The sequence below is a fragment of the Asparagus officinalis genome, chromosome 10, assembly GCF_001876935.1.
Source record: "Asparagus officinalis chromosome 10, Aspof.V1, whole genome shotgun sequence".
In the NCBI taxonomy this organism is placed as follows: Eukaryota; Viridiplantae; Streptophyta; class Magnoliopsida; order Asparagales; family Asparagaceae; genus Asparagus; species Asparagus officinalis.
This window is the reverse complement of record NC_033803.1, coordinates 6,445,989-6,472,115: the sequence shown is the minus strand read 5'-3', so window position 1 is coordinate 6,472,115 and position 26,127 is coordinate 6,445,989. Positions and strand designations below refer to the sequence as shown.

General features: G+C 39.3%; 1 protein-coding gene across 6 annotated transcripts; it reads left to right on the top strand.

The window, feature by feature from the left end:
* LOC109825262 lies at window positions 260–24,381 on the top strand. 6 transcript variants are annotated; one of them, XR_002242950.1, is made up of 6 exons: window positions 260–606; window positions 1,122–1,263; window positions 6,301–6,386; window positions 22,008–22,100; window positions 22,291–22,803; window positions 22,965–24,381. XR_002242950.1 is itself a non-coding variant. In XM_020392080.1 (5 exons), exons 2-5 carry the CDS (start codon window positions 1,244–1,246, stop codon window positions 22,360–22,362), a joined length of 231 nt encoding a protein of 76 aa, XP_020247669.1. In that variant the 5' UTR covers window positions 260–606; window positions 1,122–1,243; the 3' UTR covers window positions 22,363–22,617. The 6 variants fall into 6 exon arrangements, 2 of the variants coding, with proteins under 2 accessions (XP_020247669.1, XP_020247668.1); XM_020392080.1 differs by lacking the exon at window positions 22,965–24,381 and having other exon boundaries at window positions 22,048–22,100; window positions 22,291–22,617; XR_002242953.1 differs by lacking the exons at window positions 22,008–22,100; window positions 22,291–22,803; window positions 22,965–24,381 and adding an exon at window positions 21,600–21,702.

Here is a 26,127-nt window from a genome sequence, read left to right as displayed (position 1 = left end):
TTATCAAAGTGGTAGCTAAGTTAAATAAGTACAGAGGCATGGGCTCTCTTGAAGCCATGTCAAAGGAGAGCAATGCCAAGGTCAAATGTGAAAACCATTTATTTTGATTTCAGGATCTGGAAATTTTTACATCTCTTGCTGCTAAGTGTTCTGGGTAAATTTTTTTATTCCAAGAACATCTTCCTTGGACAGCCATTGTTGACATTATCCTTACTTTTGTCTATAAATCATATAGAAATAATGGATTGTCTTACCTATGTTTTCAATGCATGCACTTTTTCTTGGAAATATTTTCTGATGGTGTTATAGTATTGCTCTTTTTTATCCTTCAGTATGAAATATGAGGCTTTGGTTTACCAGGGCGGTGACCTAGTTAAGAAGTATAGACGCATGGGCTCTCTTGAAACTGTGACAAAACGGATTGATGCTTGGTACTTAGGTGACACATTAAAGCTGACGGTTGCCCGGGGAGTTGTTGGGGCTGTTGCTGACAAGGGGTCTGTTTTGAAGTTATTCCTTGCACGATTCAAGCTATTAATCAAGGATTCCAATATCTTGATGCATCCTTTTGCGGTCTGCTCACGATCTTCTAAGTTAGAATTTGAGGTATGTTTTGGGAAATGCATGTCATGTTATATTTATCCTTCTTATACTTCTTTGAATCTCATTTATTTTGTTTGTTGATGAGTATAGTGCCATGCATGTAGCTTGTTTTTTTATTGAATATTTAAGACAATCTCATCCTTTTCTCTTCCTTTTTAGAAGTGGTTGGGAGGTAAAATATGTCACACTCATATTTTTTCTGGAATATGGATCTTAATAAAGATCATAACGTTAAGTTATGCTTACCTTTGTTTTTCATCAGAACATGTATAAAGATAACGCACTTCTGCAGATTCAGGGATGACAGATTTTCGACTCATTTTACATGCAATTTTTAGTTTTGTAAGTTCAAGCTCTAGCACATCAGTTTTTATTTATTAGGTCGTTAAATTTCATGTTGCAAAGAAGTTGTTCTTTGTTTTTGACCGTAACATGTTTCATTATTTTTCTAAAAAGATAATTTTTGAAATTTGCATCCACGATCCTAACTTGTTTGGATAATATATCTTGTCTTCCAGGTGAGGTGAGAAAAGGGACTGCACAAGTGGAAGGTGGGGTTCATGGATTAGTGTCATACGCAAATAAAAACCTTCTGAGGTTTCCAAAAGAGAGCATATTTCTTGAAATCACAGCAATAATCATGGCAAAGCTGCTATTTTGGTAAACACTAGATTTTTCCAGCTAATACATGGACTGTTTGAGACTGACTATTCCTTGTATACTTGAGATTTGTTGTCTCAATTTATTTATTTAATGAGACTGATTAATTTATAGCCATTCATCATTTCGCCTAGAGAGCTTTATAATGCAGCATAGACTTTGAGCTTGTTCCTTTGGCACAAAGTCACAGGTCAATGGCTCAAAAGTCAAATCTCATTATATGATTAATTTCTGACTAATTATAATTTTGCTATTCTCTAATTTTTCTTCTGCTTTTTAAAGTTTTATAGGATAGATTAGATGTGGTTATAAATCTGTTGATCGGCTCAGTCACTCTCTTTTTATGTAAAAAGCATGTAGAGTTATCTGTTACACATCAAATAAGATTGTTAATATGATAAAGTTATGATGCATATTTCTTGAGCAATGAACCTAGCATGGATGCTTCTGAGGTGTTGGCATTTCGACAGGGAGCACAGATTTGATATATGCTCACGAATCTGGATTCACTCCTTCACTTAAAAAGTATTGCATTGATGAATACAAATTTAGCACTGTGTCTGTCTTAAGTTAACTCTTAAGTCTGAATTCCAAATGGGACCCATTTATTCTTGGATATAGTTACAAACAGTTTTGATAGAGTAAATCTAGATTTTTTGTCTATTTAGATAATATGCCAGTGAATTCTTTTAGGGTTTGATAACATTAGGACTCATTTTATTTGTGTTTCCATTTTCCAAGGATGTGTATAATAAATTATATATTGGTCTATTAGGCAAGCTCCAGAGTTAGCATGCTGAAACTACTTTTACAGATGCAGTACATCTGAGCAAACGCTAAGTGTGCATACATTGCTATAATGAATAATTTTATATACTGACTGTTTAATTAAAATGGAGTTGTGATCACATATACCAACATTTTAACAGGCAAAAACCAAAATCATGGCCATGCTTTCACACCCTGTGAAATATAGACCATATCAGTATGCCCCACATGCGAGCCAGATGTTCTGAGCTATAAAAGGGACAATGAAAATCTTCAAATTGGTCCCTCTCTATGGTTCAGAACACTTCACTCTCTTGCAAAATGTCCTGATAGAATTTGTACTCATCCACGTGCCCCCCAGCGCACCACAACATGGCTGGCATCGTAAGCTTCAGCCTCCGCAGTGTAGAGGGCTCTAGCAGAAGAACATATTGTCACACGTAAGAGGACTGGGAGTGAAAGGGAAACAAGTTTACTAGTAGTAGATATTGTTGTGTGTGGTATGAAGGTAAGGATGAAGGGTATTTATAGGGTTGGGAAAGAGATTGTGGGCTCAAAAAGTGCAAAGTGAAGATTGATATTAGTGCATTGGAGCGTTGGAGGCACATGGTGTGAGTGGTCCATAACTGCCAACATTCTCTAGTGTTGTAAATATTGCGCTTCTTCTGGCCTCCACAATCAATCTCTCTCTCTCTCTCTCTCTCTCTCTCTCTCTCTCTCAATACACACACATACTCACTCACCTATACACACACACATACTCACTCACCTATACACACACACACATACTCACACACATGTATGCACACAAACTATTTATCTTAGACCTAATATGTATTCTATGTGAAAAGTTACCAAATGTCTAAGCAATCATGATATGTATTGTGATATACGTGGCAAAGCCCATGGCTGTTACCCGCGTTAGGTGGTTCCAGTTAAATTTCACTTAGAAAATTTAGTATAATTAAATTATAGGAAATGAGGAGAAGTATAGAAAAAAGACTAGTTTTGTGTCATGCTTGCTGTTCTCATAACCGCTATCATGAGGATGTTTGGTGAATGTGGGATATGTATCTTATTGTTAGAGAATAATTGGTAGTAAAGGAATAATCTCAATGCCCCACATTTCAAACATATATCCCTTTAGTTTTGCGGAAAAAAGCTTGGTTTCAATCCCACCAATAGAGGTAAGGTACCACTACGTATCCAAAACTGTAGAGAATGTTTTGTAAGTGGGTCAGCGACTTAACATGCATTTTTTGTCAATCATCATTCTCCTTGTGGGTCAAACTCTTCATGCAATCTTGTTCATATTAACAAAAATGTTTGGAATAAATGAATACATAACACGGTGTTTTTTTGAGCGTGGTGAAAACGAAGCCCAAGGGATCCAAAGTAGAGGAAATATTCAGTGATTTCTGTCTATTGAAACGACTGGTATAAGTCATGTGAAATTTGCATTTCTCATGATCCATTTGGTCTTTAATTTGGGATTCATCTCTTCTTTTTTTGTAAGAAATCACGCAGTTCATGATTGTTGTTTCCAGTTTTGGCCGTGTGAAAAATTGTCCAATTTAGATGAGCCAGTGAGTTTGCCTATAAATATTGATAAGAAAAATATTTCTATAAATCTTAAGTCTCTCAAGCTATATTTAAAGAGGTTATAATTTAATTAAGATCCCAAACAATTGGTTTTTCATGGCCTAACGTAATCTTTCAGTGAGCAATATAGACCATATTCATTTACTGCTAGTTAGCAAACATAGCACTGTCTTCTATATATTAAGGCCTGAACTTCTGGCTGCAGAATTGTCTGAATATTTTGGGGGACTTCCTAATTTATGTACCATGAAAAAACTACTATTTCCATGGGAGTCTGATCAGAATCTACCAATGGATGATGCAACATTTGTCATGCTTTGTTCATATAAGAACCTCCTCCATCGTGTGAACACAACTCCACTCCCCAAACCCCATCATTGAGCATGACACTGCATATACAGTAAGATAAGCATGATCCAAATAAGTCATGATCTTGAGGGCATTCATATTTTTGTGAGGGAATTGAGGGATTATTAGTGCTATATGTATTATATTTTTTGGTATTAGTTATATTTACATTATGTTTAAAGTAATAACTATCCTTTGAGTACTGCTGCGTTGTTTTCGTTTGGACCTAGTTCGAAATGAATTTCAGTCTCACACCATGATCTCAATAGAAGAGGTTTTGGCTTTTTTACTTTTAGCGTTTGATTGCAACCCAGATATGAGTGAGTGTTCATTACAACTTGCTGACTCATTTGGAACAACGAGTATGTTTTCAACTTAAAAAGTCAGGTTAAAGAAGAATAGAAGATATCAAAAGAGCTTCATGTTTAATGGAGGTTTGACTTGATCATTGCCGCTACATAGAAATAGAAGGCCCTGTGTATTTTCATCACTGTGAATATTACTTACTCTTTGCTATATGTCAATAAATCTCAGGTACATATCTTTCTCCAAAAAGTTTCTGCTAGCTTAACACCAATTTCACGTCAAAGTAGAAAGCGTGATCCATCCATCTTTTGTCATACATTTGAGCAATAGTTTCAGCAAACTTGATACCATTTACATTATTCTTGAGATAGGCCCTCTTGATATCTGATACTAGTGGTAATCCCATATCCTTCCCCATTCTCTGTGGTGATATGCTCTAAGCCAAGTTCACGAGAAAATGATGGGTAACATGCAATGCAAGTATGCAACAGATGTATATGCACTCCAGCACAAGCGCAGATTCTAGCGGTTACTCTCTGACATCCCCTACCCACCTCCACACCACCTCCACAACCACTCCCCCTACTCCACCCTATAAATACCCACCAATCTGTACCAATTCAATTCAAACCAAGTTCAAGGGGGGAAAGGAAAAAAAAAAAAAAATTCTCCCATGGGCACTAGACTTGCTGGTGTTGCAGTCCTACTACTATTAGGTGCAACAATATGTTGTACAGCAAGAACCCTCTTCACTTTTGAGGAATCTCCTTATGGTGCTGGCCACGGCATTGGGGTGGGTTACGGTGGTGGAGGTGGTGGAGCTGCTGGAGGCTCTGGTGGAGGAGGCGGTGGTGGTTCTGGCGGTGGTTATGGCATAGGTGGTCAATCTGGCCCTAGTTTTGATGTCATAGGAAATCATGGCGCCGGATATGGTATTCGGCGGTGGTAGTGTGGTGCGCGTGGTTATGGCTGTGGAGGGAAGATGGTGCGGCTCCGGTGGCTGGTGGCGGCTCTGGTGTGTGGTATGTGAGCTGGTGGGATCATGGCAGTGGCTATGGTGGTGAGGTGGAACATGCGTGTGGCGGTGGATATGGAGCCAGTGGGGATCTACAGTATAGGATAGTGGTGGATGGGCGGACAATGGCGGTGGTGGTGGTTATGGGGCACGGTTGGCGGATGCATGGTATTGGATACTGGGCAGGCTGGGCGAATGGCGGGGCGTGGTTATGGAGGCTGTGGGACCACGGTATTCGATATGGTGGTGGGGCGGAAATGGTGTGCGGTGGTGGCTATGGCGCGGTCGGGCACACGTATCGGATAGCGGAGGTGGCGAGTGCGGGCTGGTGTGGAGTGGGATATGGGCTGCGTTGGGAGCACAACATTGGGTATTGGGTGGTGGACGAGAACTGAGTGCGCTATGGTGCTGGTGGGGGACCACGGGACTGGCTATGGAAGGCGGCGGAGAAGCGTGGTGGTGGTGGATATGGTGCTGCTGGAGACCATGGATTGGTTATGAGGTGGAGTGGTAGAAGGGCAGCGGGCTACGGTGCGGGCGGAGAACACGTGGTGGAGGTGGGCGGTGGAAGCGTGGTGTGGGGGATACGGTGCTGGGGAAGTTCGGTGGTGGTGGATATGTTCCTTGAGAAGATATTTGAAACGAGAACAGTCTTGATATCTTCTCTATAGAATATCAAGACGAATAAAAAAAATTATGAGTAATATAATTGTTGTGTCTTGTAGTTTCCTTTGTTAGTTTGTTACTCGCATAACTATATGCTATGCATGTTTTGCTAGTTTGTTACTTGCATAGCTATATGCTATGCATGTTTGGTTTGTGCGTGTGGTTTGTTTCCTGAAAATAATTATTGAATTGTTTCCAAGCGGCGTTGGTGAATCTAGTCCACAAACTCTTTTTCTTATCATAATGATTGTTATATTATCATGATCATTGGATTATCGTCACTTCTCTTTTGCATTTTCTCATGGAGATGCATTCTTTTTATTTTGTTACAGGAGAGGCTTTATCCTAGGACACATCATCCTTCTCATGATCAAGTTGCTTCGGTCAGCAAAGGAAGCATTTCCTCATAATTTGACACGTGAGTACAAACTTATCAGCGTCTAAATTTGAGTTGGTTTCTAAATTCTAATGAACATTAACATGCAACATGACTAAAAGAACAAATTGCTATTGTCATCTGTTCTTGCGTTAATCACTCATAAGATGTTTCTTTCAGCAAAGTAAGTAGTTCTCACTACTTGCTCTTTTCTCCTGAAGCAACATTTTAATTAGCATTGTATCCCTACTCCCCTACTTATTATACTCTTCATTGAAATAATTAAATATTGAGACAACTATGAACCTGGACTTGTCCTTGATTAATGACTCACCATGCAACCTTCTATGCTTTCACTTTTCAACATTGGTCTATATCCACATTAATGGCGATTCATAAAACCATAAATTTCTCATATCTAACATTTCTCTTGCTCCTCTGATCTTCTTCCATTTTCTGAAGTCCATGGAAGCAATAAAACAAATTCTCAAGCTTACATTGTCCATGTAGAAAAGCCCAAACACAGCAAATTCCTCAGCTTAGGAGACCGAAGAAATTGGTACATGTCTTTCTTGGCCAATAGACTACGGAGATGCCTTGTGTCTGTTTGCGTGTTAACGGGTCGGGTTTGATAGGTTCTGGAGACGTTTAAGATTCGAATCTCAAATCCCTGCGCATTTGCTTTATAAATTCTTTTGGATTTGTATCCTCAAATATATTATTTTACATCAAAACCTCCTGATAACAAGTCAAATATCAGTAAACGGCAGTTCCAAGTCCAAAGTGGTTGGTGCCGCGATGAAATGTGATCGGCAGAGTTTATTGGAAAAGTACACGCCAGTTTCGAGCTTCATGAGGCCTGTTTTGATGTTTGCTTCGGCTGGGCATAACTTCAAACAGGTCGGTGCATTCTTGGCCGATGAAAAATTTAACTTTTGCACCGATTGTTGACAAATGTGAGGTTTTCGACTTGTTCACCGATGAGAGTCTTGGTTGGGGTGGCAATTGGGACGAGAGAGGAGGATGAGGAGACGTTGGAGCATTTGTTGAGGAGACGTTGGAGCATTTGTTAAAGGCTGGGGCTATTGTAATTGTGATTGATAGCTCACAGGCGAATTCAATATACCAGATTTTGATATGATTAAGTATATGAAGAGTAGGTTTTCGGAGTTGAATGTTGTTGGGTGGGAATGTTGTAACGATGGCACAGGTGCAGAATTTGGTTAAGGCTGGGGTTGATGGGTTGAGAGTGGGAATGGGTTCTGGTTCTGTTTGCATTACTTGGGAGGTTTGTGATGTTGGGAGAGTGATGCAGGACAATCATGGGACTGTCCATCAAAAGATTTTAAGATCTATTAGAATAATTTTAATTTTAGTAATATTTGATTTGATTCCATGTAATCTTTTATTTTAGTTAGGATTTCTTATGGATTTGATTTTGAGATCTCTTCCTAGCTTAATTAGGATTTTATCTGATTGCATCTTCTAGTTCTGTTAGGTTTTGATTTGTTTAGGATTTTAATTCATTTCCTTAACTATTTAGATACTTTTTTTAAAATAAATAAGAGATGTAATTCTACACGAGTAACAGACATCGATGAATAAAAAAATTGAATTTAAGAAATCTCTCTTGAGCATGTGAGGTGTTCTTAGCATGTGATTTGCCTTCTTTTTAGTGTGTGAAGCCCTTGGATGTAAGGGCCCTAGGTGTGAAGCCTAGCTAGTTATCAAATCTCTCCTCTTTACAATTCAACTCCCTTCACATCTTGATCCGTAACTTACAACCAGTCCCACTTGTTCGACCAACAAACGGTCCCAAAACCCCCAAAATTGCACTGTTTGGGTACTGTTCATTTTGTGAATAGTAATTGTACGGTTCATCCTCCAACAGTAACAACTTTTATTCTTCGTCATGAATTTCAATGTTATTCTGCCAATCCGTCGACGACTCCTCGCCTCCAAATTGAAGCCCTCGTGTCGCAACTGGAAATATATTTATATGCTGAGTGTAGGCTAAAAAGAGAGGTAAGAAAATGGTGGTAGAGAAATTATTATCATTCAAACATCCTTTCGTGGATGACTATGAAAACTTTTTCGGAGAGGAGGTACTCTAGTCCACCATCTAGAAGATATTGTTTCTCTTCAAAATGTGAAGCGAAGCCAACACAAATTCTTCAATCTCGGCCAAATGTGGATCTTCAATCCAAACTTGAGTTCAATCCAGATGCGAACCTTCAACTTGAGTCAGACAAGAAAGTAGAGCAAGATTAAAAAAATCAATCAAGATCATGAGCTTGAACTGGAGCGAGAAGCAGAACTAAGGTGGAAAATTGATTTAGAGCGCAAGCCTAAACTCAAACTTGAACGAGAGCAAGAACTTGGACTCAAATCGAACATCGAGTCAAATGTTGATCTAAATCCAAAGCTTGAATCAACTCCAAAGCCCGAAATCAAGTCAAGGCTAGAATCCAAAATTAAGATCGATAAGCGGTGCAAACTCTCGGTCCAAGATGGTCTAGTTATTGAGTTCATTATTCCACCCTCCGTCACCAACTCAATATCGAGTTTTAAAGCTCATCTTGAAGATCTTACAATCTACAACGAGATTTTTCTCACGAATCAAGTTGAACATTATACTCTCTCACTATAAAACTCGAGTTCGAGTTTTCTCTAACAAGCAGAGATTTGATGCAGGACAATCATGGACCGTCCATCAAAAGATTATAAGATCTATTAAAATAATTTTAATTTTATTAATATTTAATTTGATTCCATGTAATCTTTTAGTTTAGTTAATAGCTGGGATTTCTTAAGGAGTTGATTTTGAGACATCTTTCTAGTTTAGTTAGGATTTTATTTGAATTACATCTTCTAGTTTTGTTAGGTTTTAGTTTGATTATGTAGACAATTAAAATATATTCAATCCAGGCCAATGATTTGTCTTGGAACTAAGAAGTGAACATCCATAGGCTAAACACATCAAATAGGCCCAAAGTCGAGCCCCACAACAAGCTGTAGCGAAGTTTGCCTAACAGAACATGTGAATTCCGCCACACAACTCATCTCGACCCGACCAGATTAAGTTACGAGTGTGTCAACTCCCAATTTAGACTTTAGGCCGAGTTGAAAGGCGTCATTGAGTCAGCCAAGTCGTGGATCAAATTCTGTGCTACATTCGAACTCGCCAGTGAAGTTCGCCAACCAATTAACCAGCAAACTTCGCCCACAACTACCCGCGTGTGCCATGATTCAGAAGATGGTTCCCCACGTCCGAGTGAGCCTTACCAAAATGCTTTCAGCGAGCTTCACCAACCAATTATCAGAGAACATTGCCAATCTTCCATTTGAGAGGTATTTTTAAGAGGATAACCGTTCCCCCACTATCTCCAATTTTAATGGTCACTTAGCTCACAATTAAAGGCCATTAACTCTCTCTTAGCTTATAAGAGGAGAGAATTTTTCATTTGAGTCACTCATACATGCATACTGAGACTCAATACACACTCAGACTCAAAGATAACCAACATAGAGATCGAACACCCCACACATGTGCGGCTTTCGGTTCTAAGAGAAGACTGAGCTATCTTCCAAGCAACCAAGTCGGAGATCAACAGCAAGAGATCCATCATCTTAGTCAGACCGTTAACGGAGTACAAGATCAACGCTCCATCGACACGCAACAAAGAACCCAGTTAATTTTTTTTTCTTGTTTCTTTTTTTATTGTAATTTGCATCAATTGCAATACAAAAGACCCGAAACAAATTATGATTTTAATTTCTTTCCTTAACTATTTAGATGTTTTTTTAATAAATAAGAGATGTAATCCTCTATGAGGAATAAATATTGATGAATAAAAAGTTAAAATTTAAGAAATCTCTCTTGAGCATGTGAAGTGGTCTTGGTATATGATTTGTCTTTTTTGGGGCGTGAAGCCCTTGCGTGTGAGGCCCCTAGGCGTGAGGCCTACGTAGTTATCAAATCTCTCCTTTTTACAAATCCCAACGCTCTCATCATCTTAATCTGTAACTCGCAAACAACCCTACATTTTCGACCAACAAACATTCTCAAAACCCCACAAATAGACCTAAGTCCCACTGTTTGGGTACATTTCATTCTGTGAATAGTAATTGTATGGTTCATCCTCGAACAATAAAAACAATCATCCTTCGTCATGGATTTCAACATTATTCTGCCAAGTCATCAACGATTCCTCGCCTCCAGATTGAAGCCCTTGCTCTGCTCCCCATCAGAGAGAACATGTCAATTTTGTCTATTTTAATGTTGAGATTGATCTTTGTTAGATTTAGTATAGTGTGCTAATTGGGTAGTGGATATGAACCCGCATACTACCCGATTGTATTGATATATATTATTCTCCTTCAAAGAATAAAAATCTATTTGAGTATTTTACAAGTTCTACATGGTATCAGGGAAAAGGATGTTGTAAAATACTAAATCAATCATCACCCTCCATCTAAATAAAAGACAATCTCAATCATCCACTCCTAAAAAAACCCCGTAACTAACCTCTCTCTTCCAATGAGCCAGCTAACCGGCCGACCAGTTGCTGCCTGCATGTCCGGCTAGCGGCTCCCCTCTAATCACTCGCCTGCCGTGGCACCTCCTTCAAGCTAGGGCCGCCTGCTCTCCATTCCTTTTGAGCATCTCTCAGTGTCGTCTGGCTGCCTGATTGAATACTACAGTTTCTCCTGTCGACATTCTCGCTTCAATCAAGACAATCTCGAGAACCGTCGCCATCTGCTCAGCTTCGTCACGGACCGCTGCCAGTGGCCAGTCGCCGCATGCCTGGTGGCCGGCCAGAGCTCTCACACGCCCCACGCGCAGCAGCTCTCACTGCCTCCGTCGCAGCCAGCCACCGCCTCGAAGTCCGTGATTTATATTGATCTTCTAATCAAGATCATTTTTTTGTCCTGCTGCTGATTTCCTTCCTATGTGATCTCATTTTGGTAAGATCTTTAAATTGATCTATTTTTTGGCCACTGCTGATCTCATTGTTCGTTGTTACCATGGCTAGTGATGATAAAATCTCTACTGTTGCTGCTTCTCCCTCGATGGAGAATCTACTTCCTAGAACTTTGATTGCCACTCCTGTGAAGTTGAGTGGATAACTATTTACTATGGGCTCAAGATTTTCGTGTGTTTGTTGGTGCTCAAAAGAAGTTGAACCACCTCCTGGAGGATCCTCCAGATGATAATCACCCAACCTATATAGATTGGCTAAATTATCTGGTTACTAAATAGCATGGATGCGAAGGTGAGCTCAGGTGTTATGTTCTTGAAGATTGCTAAGGATATCTGGTGTACCTTGAAGGAGGTTTATGGCAATGAGAAAAATATCTCTCGAGTTTTTTCTCTTTATGAGCAATTGTTTACCCTCCAATAGGGGGAGAAATTAGTGCCTGAGTATTATTCTACCGTTAGAAGGATTCTTGATGAGCTTGATGTTCACCAACCTCTTATCATTGATCTGAAGACTCTGAAAAAGTATCGCCATGATCTTGCTGTGACGAAGTTTCTTTCTGGATTGGATCCTACATTGCTGAATCAGGTGAGAGGACAAATACTAGCTGGAGATAATGTTCCATCTTTGACCTCTACATACTCCAGAGTGCTTTGGGTCTCGATAGGATCCACTATATCATCCCCAGCTGCTATTGAGCAGTGTGCCTTATACTCGAGTCGCGGTCGTGGGCGAAGTCGTGCTGCGGTCGTGATTCAAGGGGAGGCCGTGTTTCTTTTGGTGGCCGACAGAGTGGAGATCGTGGACATCTGTATTGTACTCATTGTGGCAGAAATAATCATATTTCTGATAGGTGTTGGGCGAAGTTTGGGAAGCCCGAGTGGGCATATACTGCAGTCACAGATCCTTCCTCTACAGGTGGTTCTACTCCAGCTTCGACTCTGGCTACCACTTTAGCACAAGCTGCGACTACATCTTAACAAATGGTTCAGATCTCTTAGGCTGAGTTTGACCAATTGCTTCAACTCAGGTCCTCTCAGATGAGTCATACAACAATTCATGCGTCCTTATTAGGTATAAATGCTTACACCGCTTGTAACGCCCCGCCCTAGAATCCCGGAGTCGGTACGCTATTAGATTTGATGGACTGGCCTCACAAATCACCACATGTCTTTTCAGCACGTTTTGTCCTCACTCACGTGCTCCCTGGAAAACTTCCCAGGGGATCACCCATCCTAGAATTGCTCCAGGCCAAGCACGCTTAACTTTGGAGTTTCTAAGAGTTGGGTTCCCGAAAAGAAGATGCATCTTGGTGGTATGAGTATTCCAATCAAATCTATCAATACTAATCACATCACCTTCTTAAGGGTTGGGGTATTACAAACTCCCCCACTTAAACTCACAACGTCCTCGTTGGGTTCCCGAAAAGAAGATGCATCTTGATGGTATGAGTATTCCAATCAAATCTATTAATACTAATCACATCACCCTCTCAAGGGTTGGGGTATTACACCATCCATGTTTGCAAATGTTTCTAATGTTTTCCGTGCACAACCATTCAGTCAACGCAAATTATTTCAACCTTTTCATTGCACAAATTGCAATCGAAAGGGTCATTTGAGTGATTATTGTTATGACCGTGTTCGTGCACCACATGCGCCCAAGAGGGTTCATAACCCTAGGGCTTTGAGCTTAAATGATAGGGGTCATGTCCCTAAATCTTTTGGTACCAAGAATACTTGGGTACCAAAACAAATTTGATTTTAAACCAAGAACTTTAGTGTTTTTATTTTCTTTGTCTTGGTTTTGAAAATTATGTTTTAAGATCTTTTGGCTATGAAAACAATTTTTTCTTTTATCAAATCCTTTGTTTTCATGATTATTAGTTTTGATTTTGATGAGAGGTTTGTATTTATATAACCCTCCGGGTTTATTGGGTGTTTATTCCCAAATCATTGTTTACCGGGTGCTAAAAATATTTATATGGGTTGTTAATAGCTCAAGAGCTAGATATGGTTGCCTCTCTTAAAATTCTTTTGTCAAAGATTTTGTTTTGAATTGTTGTCTTGAATTCATTATATTTCACTTATATGATGATATTTATGTGTTTGTACTTATGGATCAGAGGTGGCTCCCGCCCTCTCGACGTAGCACTTTGCGCCGCATAGCACTTAGCTCTCACAATTCCGGTTGGTTTGGCTCTGATACCATTTGTAACGCCCTGCCCCGGAATCCCGGAGTCGGTACGCTATTAGATCTGATGGACTGGCCTCACAAACCACCACATGTCTTTTCAGCATGTTTTGTCCTCACTCACGCGCTCTCTGAAAAACTTCCCAGGGAGTCACTCATCCTAGAATTTCTCCAGGCCAAGCACGCTTAACTTTGGAGTTTCTAAGAGTTGGGTTCCCGAAAAGAAGATGCATCTTGGTGGTATGAGTATTCCAATCAAATCTATCAATACTAATCACATCACCTTCTTAAGGGTTGGGGTATTACAAACTCCCCCACTTAAACTCGTAACGTCCTCGTTGCGCCAAATCATATCATCCAAGACCGTACCATCCGTGTGAGATTCTAGAGATGGCTCATACGGCCTCAAGAGGTGGCTCCCGCCCTCTTGATGTAGCACTTTGCACCGCATAACACTTAGCTCTCACAATTCCGGTTGGTTTTGCTCTGATACCATTTGTAACGCCCCGTCCTAGAATCCCGGAGTCGGTACGCTATTAGATCTGATGGACTGGCCTCACAAACCACCACATATCTTTTCATCACGTTTTGTCCTCACTCACGTGCTCCCTGGAAAACTTCCCAGGGGGTCACCCATCCTAGACTTGCTCCAGGCCAAACACGCTTAACTTTGGAGTTTCTAAAAGTTGGGTTCCCGAAAAGAAGATGTATCTTGATGGTATGAGTGTTCCAATCAAATCTATCAATACTAATCACATCACCTTCTCAAGGGTTGGGGTATTACACCGCTTCATCTGACAGACCGTGGGTACTAGATTCAGGAGCCTCTTCTCATGACAGGTATAAAAAAATAAATTTGATTTCCTACAAATTTCAAATAAATTTTCTTCCGTTCGTATTGCTGATGGGACTTTTTTCCCTGTTCTTGGTGATGGGGTAGTTCATGCTACTTCATCTTTGACTCTTAGAAATGTTCTTTATGTTCCAAAATTTCTTGTCAGTTTATTATCTATTAGTCAGCTTACCAAGAATAATAACTGCTTAGCCACATTTTCCCCTTCATATTGTACCTTTCAGGACCTCTAGACTGGGACGAGAATTGGTTCGGGTCGTGAGGGAGGAGGCATGTACTACTTGGACGATAGTGTGCCACAATTTGGTCTTACAACAAGTCTTTGTGATACTCCTTTACAGTGGCACATGCGTTTGAGACGTCCCTCTTTATAGAAGATTCGTTCAGTATAACCTATCGAGTCCTTCATTTTATCTCTAGACTGTGAGTCATGTCAGTTAGGAAAGCATCATCGTGCTTCCTACCATAGTAGAGTCAATAAACGTAGTAGTGTCGCTTTTGAGTTAGTTCATTCTGATGTTTGGGGTCCATGTAGTTTTCCTTCTGTGGAAGGATTTAAGTATTTTATTATTTTTGTGGATGATTTCTCTCGTATTACTTGACTTTATTTGTTAAAAAAGAGATCTGAAATTGCAAGTGTAATTCAACTTTTTCATAATGAAATTAAAAATCAATTTTCTACTTCCATTCACGTGCTCCGTACAGGTAATACTTTGGAATATATGAAAAATGAGGTTTCTCAATTCGGTGCAACTAATGGAATTATTCATTAGACCTCTTGTCCATACACATCACAACAAAACGATGTAGCTGAACGGAAGCATAAACATATTTTAGATGTAGCTCAGACCTTGATGATTCATATGCATGTCCCAAAATATTTATGGTCTGATGCTGTCTTGTGTGCATGCTATTTGATTAATAAGATGTCATCTTCTGTTCTTTATAGAAAAATTCCTTTCTCTTGTCTGTTTTCTGATAAAATCATGTTTGCTATGATTCCTCGGATCTTTGGTTGCACTTGTTTTGTTCAAAATATGCGTTTTGATCAAGATAAATTGTCTCCTCGATCTATCAAGTGCGTTTTCTTAGGGTACTCCAGAACACAAAAGGGATATCAATGATCCTACATCTCAGAAGTATTTTACTTCTACATATGTCACTTTTTTGAGTCCATTCCATATTATTCATCCATGTGTATAGGATCGCCTTCTATCTCTGTTCCTCTACCTCAATTGGTACCACTTGCTTGTGTTCCCCTTGCTCAGCCAGTGCCAAGTTCTGGAGTTGAAAAAGATAATTCATCAAAACCAGTTCTGTTGTATACTAGAAGGCTAAAAGAATTTGCACCTATTTTATCTTCGGCTGATCCTCTATCTACAACTGAAGGTTTTACCCATTAGCCACCATGATCTATCTGACCTTAATGTGCCTATTGCTCTTCAGAAAGGTAAACGATCTACTACTGCTCATTCGATATCTCATTTTGTCTCATGATCATCTTACCCTATCTTTTCGTCAGTTTGTTTTGTCCTTATCTTCTGTTTATATACCCAAATCTTATCAGGAAGCTGTGTTAGTTCCTGCCTGGAAGCAGGTCATGGATAAGGAGATGGATGCACTTATTTCCACGGGGACTTGGGATGTAGTTCCTGCTCCTTCGGGAGTAGATATTGTCGGTTGTCGCTGGGTATTCATTGTGAAATATAGGCCGGATGGATCCGTAGACATACAAAGCTAGATTGGTTCCAAAAGGATTTATTCAGACATATGGGGTTGATTATTTTGAGACATTCTCTCCTGTTGCTCGTCTTAATTCCATCCGTATTTTGTTCTCCATTGCTGTTAATCTCGAATGACCTATGTTTTAGCTTGATGTGAAGAATGCATTCTTATATGGTGATTTCCAGGAAGAGGTTTATATGGAGCAACCCCCAAGATATGTTGCTCGGGGGAGTCTCATGTATGCAAGCTTAAGAAGGCGATCTACGGACTCAAACAGAGTCCACGAGCTTGGTTTGATAAGTTCAGTCAAGTGATATCTAATGTTCGTTTTCAGCGATGTCATTCTGATCACTCAATTTTTGTTAATCGCACTACTTTGGGGACAATAATCTTGGTCGTGTATGTTGATGATATTTTGCTGACCGTGAGTGATACAAATGATTTAGCAAAAACTAAAGAGTATATCAAGCAACATTTTGTGACCAAAGATATGAGAACCAAAATACATTCTTGGGATTGAAGTTGCATATCAGAAACATGGGTTACTTCTCTCTCAAAGGAAGTATGCCTTAGATCTTCTAGAGGAGACTGGTCTTCTGGGTTGCAAACCGGCTGGTACACCGATGGAAGCTAATGTGGATTTTTAGGATGAGAAGAGTGATCTTTATAAGGATGTCAGGCAGTATAGGAGGCTAATTGGAAAGTTAATCTATCTCACAGTAACAAGGCCTAATATATCATTTGTTGTGGGGCTTTTGAGTCAGTTCATGCACATGCCTAGAGAGGTTCACTGGGAAGCAACTATGAGGGTTCTTTCCTATATCAAAAGCTCTCTTGGAAAGGACTTATTGTACAAGAAGCATGGACCTCTACAAATCTCTGCCTATTCAGAGTCGAGCTATGCTAGAGATAAGGGGGACAAAAAATCTACTACTGGTTATTGCACCTTTGTTGGTGGTAATTTAGTAACTTGGAGGAGCAAGAAGCAGGAAGTAGTATCTCGGTCTAGTGCAAAGGCCAAATATAGAGCTATAGCACATGGTACTTGTGAGATGATGTGGTTGAAGAACTTGATGACAGAGCTCTATTTTGTTCAGCCAGGACAGATGCCCATGCATTGTGATAATCAGTCTACTATCTATATTGCAAAAAATCCTGTATTTCATGAAAAGATAAAACACATAGCTATTGATTGTCATCTAATTAGAGATGCCATAATGAAAGAAGTGATCTGCACTCTGTATACTCATTCAGAACAGTTGGCAGATATTCTCACCAAAGCTACTTCTTCGAAGGTGTTCTCAGTTTTGTGTAGCAAACTGGGCATGATCGATATCTACGCTCTAGCTTGAGGGGGAGTGTTAGATTTAGTATTGTGTGCTTTTTGGGTACTGGATATGAACCCGCATACTACCCGGTTGTATTGATATATATTAATCTTTTTCAAAGAATAAAAATCTATCTGAGTATTTTACAACTTCTACAATCTTTTTAGTAGATTGTATAATATGACTTGAGCTAGACTATTATTAATAGTATCCAATCTATCAATTATTACCAATCCAAACCTAAAGGTCTAATTCCCAAATTGAAAATTTGCACCACTGGATGTGGTGTATTGCACGTGTATTACCTATAAACAACTGTTTTATTGACTTCAATGTCGTTTAATATGTAGAAAGGGACAAACCTTAAGCGAACTTTACGAAAATTCTGAAACACTAATATTGATGACATATAACGCATAGATAAAATATGATGAACTCCTTTGATTTTTATTTCTTTATAGTTCATGTGTAGTAATCATAATCTAACAACACGGATTTTCAATTTAAAAGTGAAAATTTCAAATTAAGATGCATAGTATCCACATTTTCGATACTTAGTAGTGTACGTCAACTTATATAATATCTTGAGTTATTAGGTATTCTTAATACTATGTCATCAGTCTGTTAAAGAGCTACCAATTTGGGAAATCCTTTGAGTTAAGTTGTCGGGTTTTCAGTACAGAGGTCATTTGTGTTGCACCCATGATGATGTATATTGATTCAGAGTGATGTTAAACTTCTTTTGATTGCTGTAGGCTTCAATAGTGTATAAGATTGCTTCTGAAATCAATGCTACTATTACTAATGGAACTTGAACATGTAACACATTGTGGTAGTTGTTCTCTTAATATTCACTTGATGTATGTTCTCTCAAGGTTTTAAATGTCGGCCGACATGTCCGACATGTTGGCCGACATATCGGTTTGAGGGCTTGAGCACGCGACATGGGCGTTTTTAACTCGTACATGTCGGTCGACATATCGATTTGACGGCTTGAGCGACACGACATGGCGTTTTCAACTCGTATGTCGGTTTTCTGGGTCAAATCAGAAATATCAGGGTCATATCGGACATTTCAGCTGATTTTTCAGCTTTGAAAAATTGGCCGATATGATCCTTTTTTTAGATCTATTTTTTATTATCGGATTTAGGTTTAGTGATAAAACCCAAACCTGTTTAACCCGTTCTTATGTTTAAGGGTTTCTTATGAACCCAATAGAAAGAAAAGAGAAAAATTAAGACTATAGCGGATTTGGGAACCAATCACTCCTTTCGTGAACGACGACGTCCTTCCCTATCTCCATCTTGGCCCCGTCGTCCATCTCCCGTTGCGCTCCGAAATGCGAACCCCAATCGAACCCGAGGGCAGCAAAGTATCCTGTCGTCGGGATAAAGGGAAGAGGGTGGTCGGTGACTCATCCGAAGGATCCCGAGCAGACGAAGAAGAAGAAAAAGAGCCCCGACACTGCCACCCTATGACGTCCCGTCACCGACACTGCCTCTCTGCGATGTCGGAATCCACCCATCGCCGGTGCCGCCTCTAGAATTTATGAAGTATGCTTATATTGAATTTAGGAATGCTTAGATTACATTTAGGACATGATATTATACATATGCACACCATCCGATATGACAATCCGATATTTAGTCCATGTCCTCAATATATCCCCGATTTCCTGCTATCCGACATGAATTTCAGCTGTCCGACATGAACCCGACATCCGACATTTAAAACCTTGTGTTCTCTTGCAGTGAAAGTCACAATGTTGAAATGGTGCTGATTTTTACCGAACAATGAATTAAATCACACTTCTATAAGGGTGAGAGTTATACCCTAGAAAATTAGCAAGTCTAATGGAGTCTCAAAAGCGACCACACGTAAAGACTAGCTGGTGGCCTCTAAATGCATCTGCAAACATGACCCGGGTCCTAAGATAGCCGACCTGCCTCACGAACCAAATCCGAGATGCAAGGCGTGACCGACCAGTGATCTGTTAGATGCCTGGCCCGAGATAAAACACGTTCGCCACTTGGTCCTAGCAATGAACGTCTTGAACAGTGGGATAGCTTGCCAAACATTGTTAGGGGTCACATCGCATTTAATGCATGAACAGTTCGGGCCTGCACTTAGCCGTCCAGTCGCCATCAATATTAATGCAGCGTTAGAGTTATCATGACCTTTCGAGCCAGAGCCTTCAAAGCTCCTCGAACACGCTATTATTTCCAATAGTCCCTTCATTGTTGTGAGGATGCCCTGAACAATCGACTGCTAACGCGTGTAGAGCATGATCTAGCCCATCACTGCATGGACCCGGCCAAATTACCAACTTGTCCCCATAAACTCTCCATTGATAGCGGCAACTTCTCTCTCCCAAGGTACGCGATTCTCCCTAGAAGCAAGTCAACAAGGCTATGCTCTATTTCTCTCTGTAGATGGATAAGATCGGCCACTGACTTGAGCGTCGGAGGGCACGTCGGAGGAAACAACCTTCAGGGCCTTTAACCTTATATATGTAGAGAATTACAGCCCAATATTTTGAACAGGAGAGTCTACCATCAAAGGGGGTTAAGGAACCCTCAAATCAATCTCACCTCCACTAAGCCACACCCTAATTTCCCTTCATAAACAATGAGTTATGTTGGTCTTTGGCTTTTGAAATCAGACTGACGTTTCCAACTTTCCATTATGCTAGTTCAGTTCTTATAACATTTTTATCTCTTTTAAGTGCTCCTGCCAATGTTTTTTGCTTCTAAATATGCGCATCCAAACCAAGTCCTCTGTAAAAAAGTTTATCTAATCCTAGGAAGTTTATGATAATATCTGTTGTGCATATATGATTGATTGATGAAAATTCTGTAGTGTGAAAATTTTGTAGCTGTTGTATTCTATGTCAATGTGTTTTACAGGTTGACCAATCTTGTAATTTGTGTTGGCCCTTTTGTGCCTATCTTGTGCTGATTCTTTCATGTGTGTTAAAATATTAAAATATAATCTTCAATCATCACCATAACTTTGGAGTTTAGTGTAATTGGTTAGAGGGATATTAAGATGGTATCAGAGCAACCAATGTTCGAATCTCACTGACCACAAATTTTATGCGGATTTAAAAAAATTAATACCGCTGCATGAGACTAGGTTTCAGCCCATTAAGTGCCAGTTTGACATTGCTTTTTTGAGGGTGCTTTTGCTTATGTTTTTAAGAAGCACCCAATAATGATGTTTGGTGATATTTTTTAGCATGCTTATTAAAACTGTTTGTGTTTTTAAGGGAGTGCTTTTACAAGCAATTTGAGGATGCTTCTAAATGCAACTTCTGCTTTTTTTGACTTTATACACCATATATACCTTTTATATTTTAAGAATGATAATTAAGCACAGTTCTACAAAACATTTTAACTGCTTTTTTAAGTATTTTTTTGATATTTGATTACCAAACTGCTATTGTGAACATCTTATATAAGTTATTTCTATAAGCTACTTTTATAAGCAACTTATTATATGCTCCGGCAATACCAGACTAGCCTTAAAAGGGCGCTCAACTTGCAGGTGCATAGTAGAATATAAAAATATAATTCTCAACCCTCACCATAACTTTGAATTTTTGGTGTAATGGTTAGAGGGACTTAATATAAGATAGTATCAGAGAAAACCAAGTTCAAATCCCACCGGCCACAAATTTAAAGTGGTTTTTAAAAAAAATGATGCCACTATGTAAGTCTCAATCTGTAGGAGCATGTTAGAATATTAAAGTATAATCCTTGATATTTTAATACTTTATTCCTGAGAGCCTAAATCTTTGCGGTTTAAGTTGTTGCAGGCGAATTCAATCTATGGCATCTAGTGCAAATCATATCTCACTTTTCTTTGTTAATGATACAAAAGCCAAGGTCAAATGTGACAAACATTTATTTTGATTTCAGGATCTGGAAATATTTACATCTCTTGCTGCTAAAGTGTTCTGGGTAAATTTTTTTAATGCAAGAACATCTTCCTTGGACAGCCATTGTCGACATTATCCTTACTTTTGTCTATAAATCATATAGAAATAATGGATTGTCTTACCTATGTTTCCAAATTCAATGCATGCGCTTTTTCTTGGAAATATTTTATGATGGTGTTATAGTATTGCTCTTCTTTATCCTTCAGTATGAAATATGAGGCTTTGGTTACCAGGGCGGTGACCAAGTTAGGAAGTATAGAGGCATGGGCTCCCTTGAAGCTGTGACAAAGCGGATTGATGCCTGGTACTTGGGTGACACATTAAAGCTGACGGTTGCCCGGGGAACGCAATGCAAGTTGTCAAACAAGGATTCCGAGATCTTGGTGCATCATCTTTGCAGTCTGCTCACAATCTTCTAGATCAGGAAAGCTAAGATTTGAGACCATTTGGGATATGTATGCAAAATTCTTTTTGCTTTTTTGAATGTTATTCATATTTGTTTGTTCTTGCAGTGGCTGCAGCGTGGTACTTTTCATGTAGCTTGTTTTGTTATAAATATTTTAGACAGTCTCACCCTTTTTCTGTTATTTATTTAAGTGGTTGGTATCTTATAAATATGTTTAGCTCTTTATCTTTCTCAGATGCAGATCTTAATCAGGGTACAAAGTTATGCATTTTCAGGGGTAACAGTTTTTCTACTCATTTGGCATTACATTTTCAAATTCTGCAAGCACGTAAGTTCTATTTATTTGTGATTAATCAATGAAGTAAAAGTCTGTTTTTTGAGAGGCATGTGTTCGAGATGGCCATCTTTTCTTTTAAAAAGAAATTAATTTTGACATTGGTTTTGTTTTTTAAAAGAAAATTTTAAATGCATTGAGGTTCCTAACTTGTTTGGATAATCTTATCTATCTTGCTTTCCAGGTTAGAACAGACACTGCACAAGTTGAAGGAGGGGTTCATGGATTAGTGTTATACGACAAAACACCATTCTGAGGACTCCGAGAGAGAGCATATTTCTTGAAATCACAACGGCGATCATGGAAAATATGCCAGTTTGGTGAAAACCAAGCTAATATGTGGACCTTTTGAGACTGAGTATCCAATGTGGACTTGTGGGTTTATTGTTTCGATTTATTTATTAAATTAAATCGATTAAGTTACAGCTATATTGATTTCCTTCCCTCTGAGCTGTGTACCTAGAGAGCTTTATAATGTGGGGTAAAATTTATGCTTATTCATTGCGTCACAGATCAGTGGCTCAAATCTCATTAGATAATTAATTTCCGATTAATTACAATTTCTATTCTCTGTTTTTTCTGAATTTTTACAGGATGGCATATTCATGGATAGAAATCTGGAAAATTTCAATCTGCCTCCTGCGTTCACTCACTCTCAATGGTGTTCTAGTTAGCATGCTCTTCTTTTTACTAAGAAGTAAGTAGACCTTTCCATTTCTCTCATTTTTTCTCGAGATGAAGTCAGTTGATATCAGTATCTCTTACTATTGAATAAGATTGTTACATAGATTTTATGAATATTTCTTGATTGATTGATCAATTTAACATTGATACTGCGGACATGTTGGCACTTGGCAGAGAGCGCAGCTCAGATGCATGCTCATGAATTTTATATTCTCTCCACTTACAAAGCATTGCATTGTTTGAGACGAATTCAACAATGTAAGTCTCACATCTGAAACCTGAATGTGACCCTGTTTATTCACTTGATATGCTTACATAATGTTTAATGAAGTTAGGCTTGGCTTGTTGCGTTTACTTAGATACTATACCCGTGATTTCTTGTAGGGTTTTGATAACACTAGAAATAATTTTATTTGTGTTTTCATTTTCCAAGGATGTATATAGGAGATTATTGGAAACTTCAGAGTTAGCATGCAGAACTATTTTCACTGCATAAGATTTGAGCAAACGCTCGTGTGCAATGTTTGCAATGAGGGATACAGTTTACGGATCGACTGTCAAAAGAGGAATCAAAATAGGAGTTGAGATTGCCTATACACCAACATCTAAAAAGCCAACGCCAAAACCACATGATGGATGAAATTTATAGATTGACTATCAAAAGAGTTGAGACGCGTATATACCAACATCTTAAAAGCCAATGCCAAAACCACCGCCATGCCTGTGGCACCCTGTGAAAAATAGATCAAATAAGAATGCCCCACATGCGAGCAAAGTGTTCTGAGCCATAACTATAAAGAGATGGTGGAAAACTCTAGATTTCTCCCTCTTTATGGTTCATAACACTTCACTCTCACGCAGTCTTCTGATAGAATTTGTACTCACCATCGTGGGCCTCCACCGACGCCACAACATGACTGGCACCATAAGCTCCGGCCTCTGAAGTTTAGAGGGCTCTTGGAGAAGAACATATTGTCAGATTTAAAGAGGACTAGGTGACAAAGTATGACAATTGTTCACTGGTAGTAGCTATTGTTGGGTGCGGTATGAAGGTAAGGGATGATGGGTATTTATAGGGTTTGGGAATGAGATTGTGGGCCCAAATAGTGCAGGTCCAAATAGTGCACTGGACTGTTGAAGGGCACATGGTGTGAGTGGTCCAGAGCTCCCAACATTCTCTAGTGTTGTAGATGTTGCGATTCTTCTGGCCTCCACAATCTACATCTCACATGCTAACTATTCATCTTAGGCCTGATATGTATTCTATATGATCAAAAGTTATCAAATGGCTATGTAATCATGACACATGTTGTGACTGATATGCATAGCAAATCCCACAACTGTTGATCTTATTACTAGATAAGTTTCACTCACATACATACTTCTACTATTTGTAGAATTACATATGAGAAACGAGCAAAATTATATTGAAAAAAGATGAGTTCTGCCCCGCGTTTGTTATTCTCATGACTCTCATGACCTGTCATGAGCGTGTTTGGTGAATGTAGGATATGTAGCTTATCGTCAGGGAAAAGTTGGTAGTAAAGGAATAATCTCAATGCCTCAAATTTCACGGATATATTCCTTTAGTTTTGTGGCAAAAAGTCTGGATTCAATCCCACCAATAGAGATAAAGTACCTCTATATATCCAAAACTGTAGAGAACGTTAAAATGGGTTAGCGTGATTTTTTTGGGTCAAACTATTCATGCATGTGATCTTGTTCATGTCAAAAACAATGTTTGAAATAGATGGATACATAACAAAGGTGTTTTTTTCCCATGAGAAACTTCCATTTTCATGATTAGTTTCATCTTTGATCCATAATTCACTTGCGTTTGGAAAAAATCACGCATGTTGTGATTGTTGTCCCCAGTTGGCTATGTGAAAATTGTCCAATTTAGACGAGCCAATTAGTTTACCTACAACATGTTCGTTTTGGGAGTGTAGACCTAAACCTTGGAACAAGCATGCGAAGCAAAGACTTCTGTAAGTAAAGAAATTATGCGATTATGCGAACTTGATGGTTCAGTTGAACTTGATAGTTCAGGCGAACTTGATCGTTCAAGCGAACTTGATGGTTCATGCGAACTTGGAAGTTCAGTCGAAGCCCGAAGCTATGTTAAAGCGAACTTGGATCACAGGCGAAGCTGAGTTCAGGCGAACTCCAAGTGCAGGTGAACTTTAAGTGCTCAGGCGAAACAGTGTTCAGGCGAAGCTGTCCAGGCAGACATGAATATGTTCAGGCGAACATAGGTCTTGCAGTCGAAGCTGTCCAGGCAAACTCCAATGTTCAAGCGAGCTTCACGGACAGTCGAACTCGCAGAAAAGGACAAATTCCTAATCTGTTTTGACCTAGGGTTTCCCTATAAATAGGGAACCCTGGCCGCAAATTCCAATAACGATTTTGAGAGATCCCTCAAGCGTTTTTAGCAGTGATTTTTGCAGAAGCTTTGAGCAGATATTTTCTCAAGGAAAATCTCGCGCCTTTGAGAAAGAAAAAGAGTGTCTTTCTTTGTTCTTTTTCGAAGAGATCTCAGGGAGATTGAGATATTCTTTTGCAAGCTTGTAATTTTCTTTAATAATCAAAGAAATTCTAGTGTGGCTCCCGAGGACGTAGGCACGTTTGCCGAACCTCGTTAAAATTTAGTGTTCTCTTTTTTATTCTTTTTCTTGCAAGTTTTTTCTTTTATTTGCTGTGATTTCTTCTTGCCTACTTTCAACACAAGATCCAGAAGGCATGCTACGTGAGGGTTTATTGATAGGTTGTCATTAGGTTGAATCCCTAACAACTGGTATCAGAGCATCGTTCAGATATGTGTGTAAGCAATGACATAAGAAAATAAATCAAAGATTGAGAAGTTTGACGGATCAAACTTCGCCTACTGGAAGTCACAGATGAAGAACTATTTGTACCAGAAGGATCTTTCCCGTTCGTTGATGGGTAAAGCGAAGGGAAAGAAGAAGGATGAGACCGACGAGGACTTAGAAATATTGGATCGAAAGACTCTAGAGCAGATCCTATTGTCGCTCGCAAAATTAGTCACACACAATATATTGAAGAAGAAGATGATGGTAGGGCTTATGGAAGCGCTCGTAAAGATGTACGAGCAACTGTCAGCTGCAAACAATGTGCATCTCGTCAAAACGCTCTTCAACGTCAAGATGGCAGAAGGATGTTCCTTCATGATACATCTCAGCAAGTTTAACACGATTGTTGATCAACTCATCTCAGTTGACATCACGTTTGATGATGAAGTGCATGCCCTATTGATACTATCGCAGTTATCGGATAGTTGGGCAGGTTGCGTGACCGCAATCAACAACTCGGTAGGGAA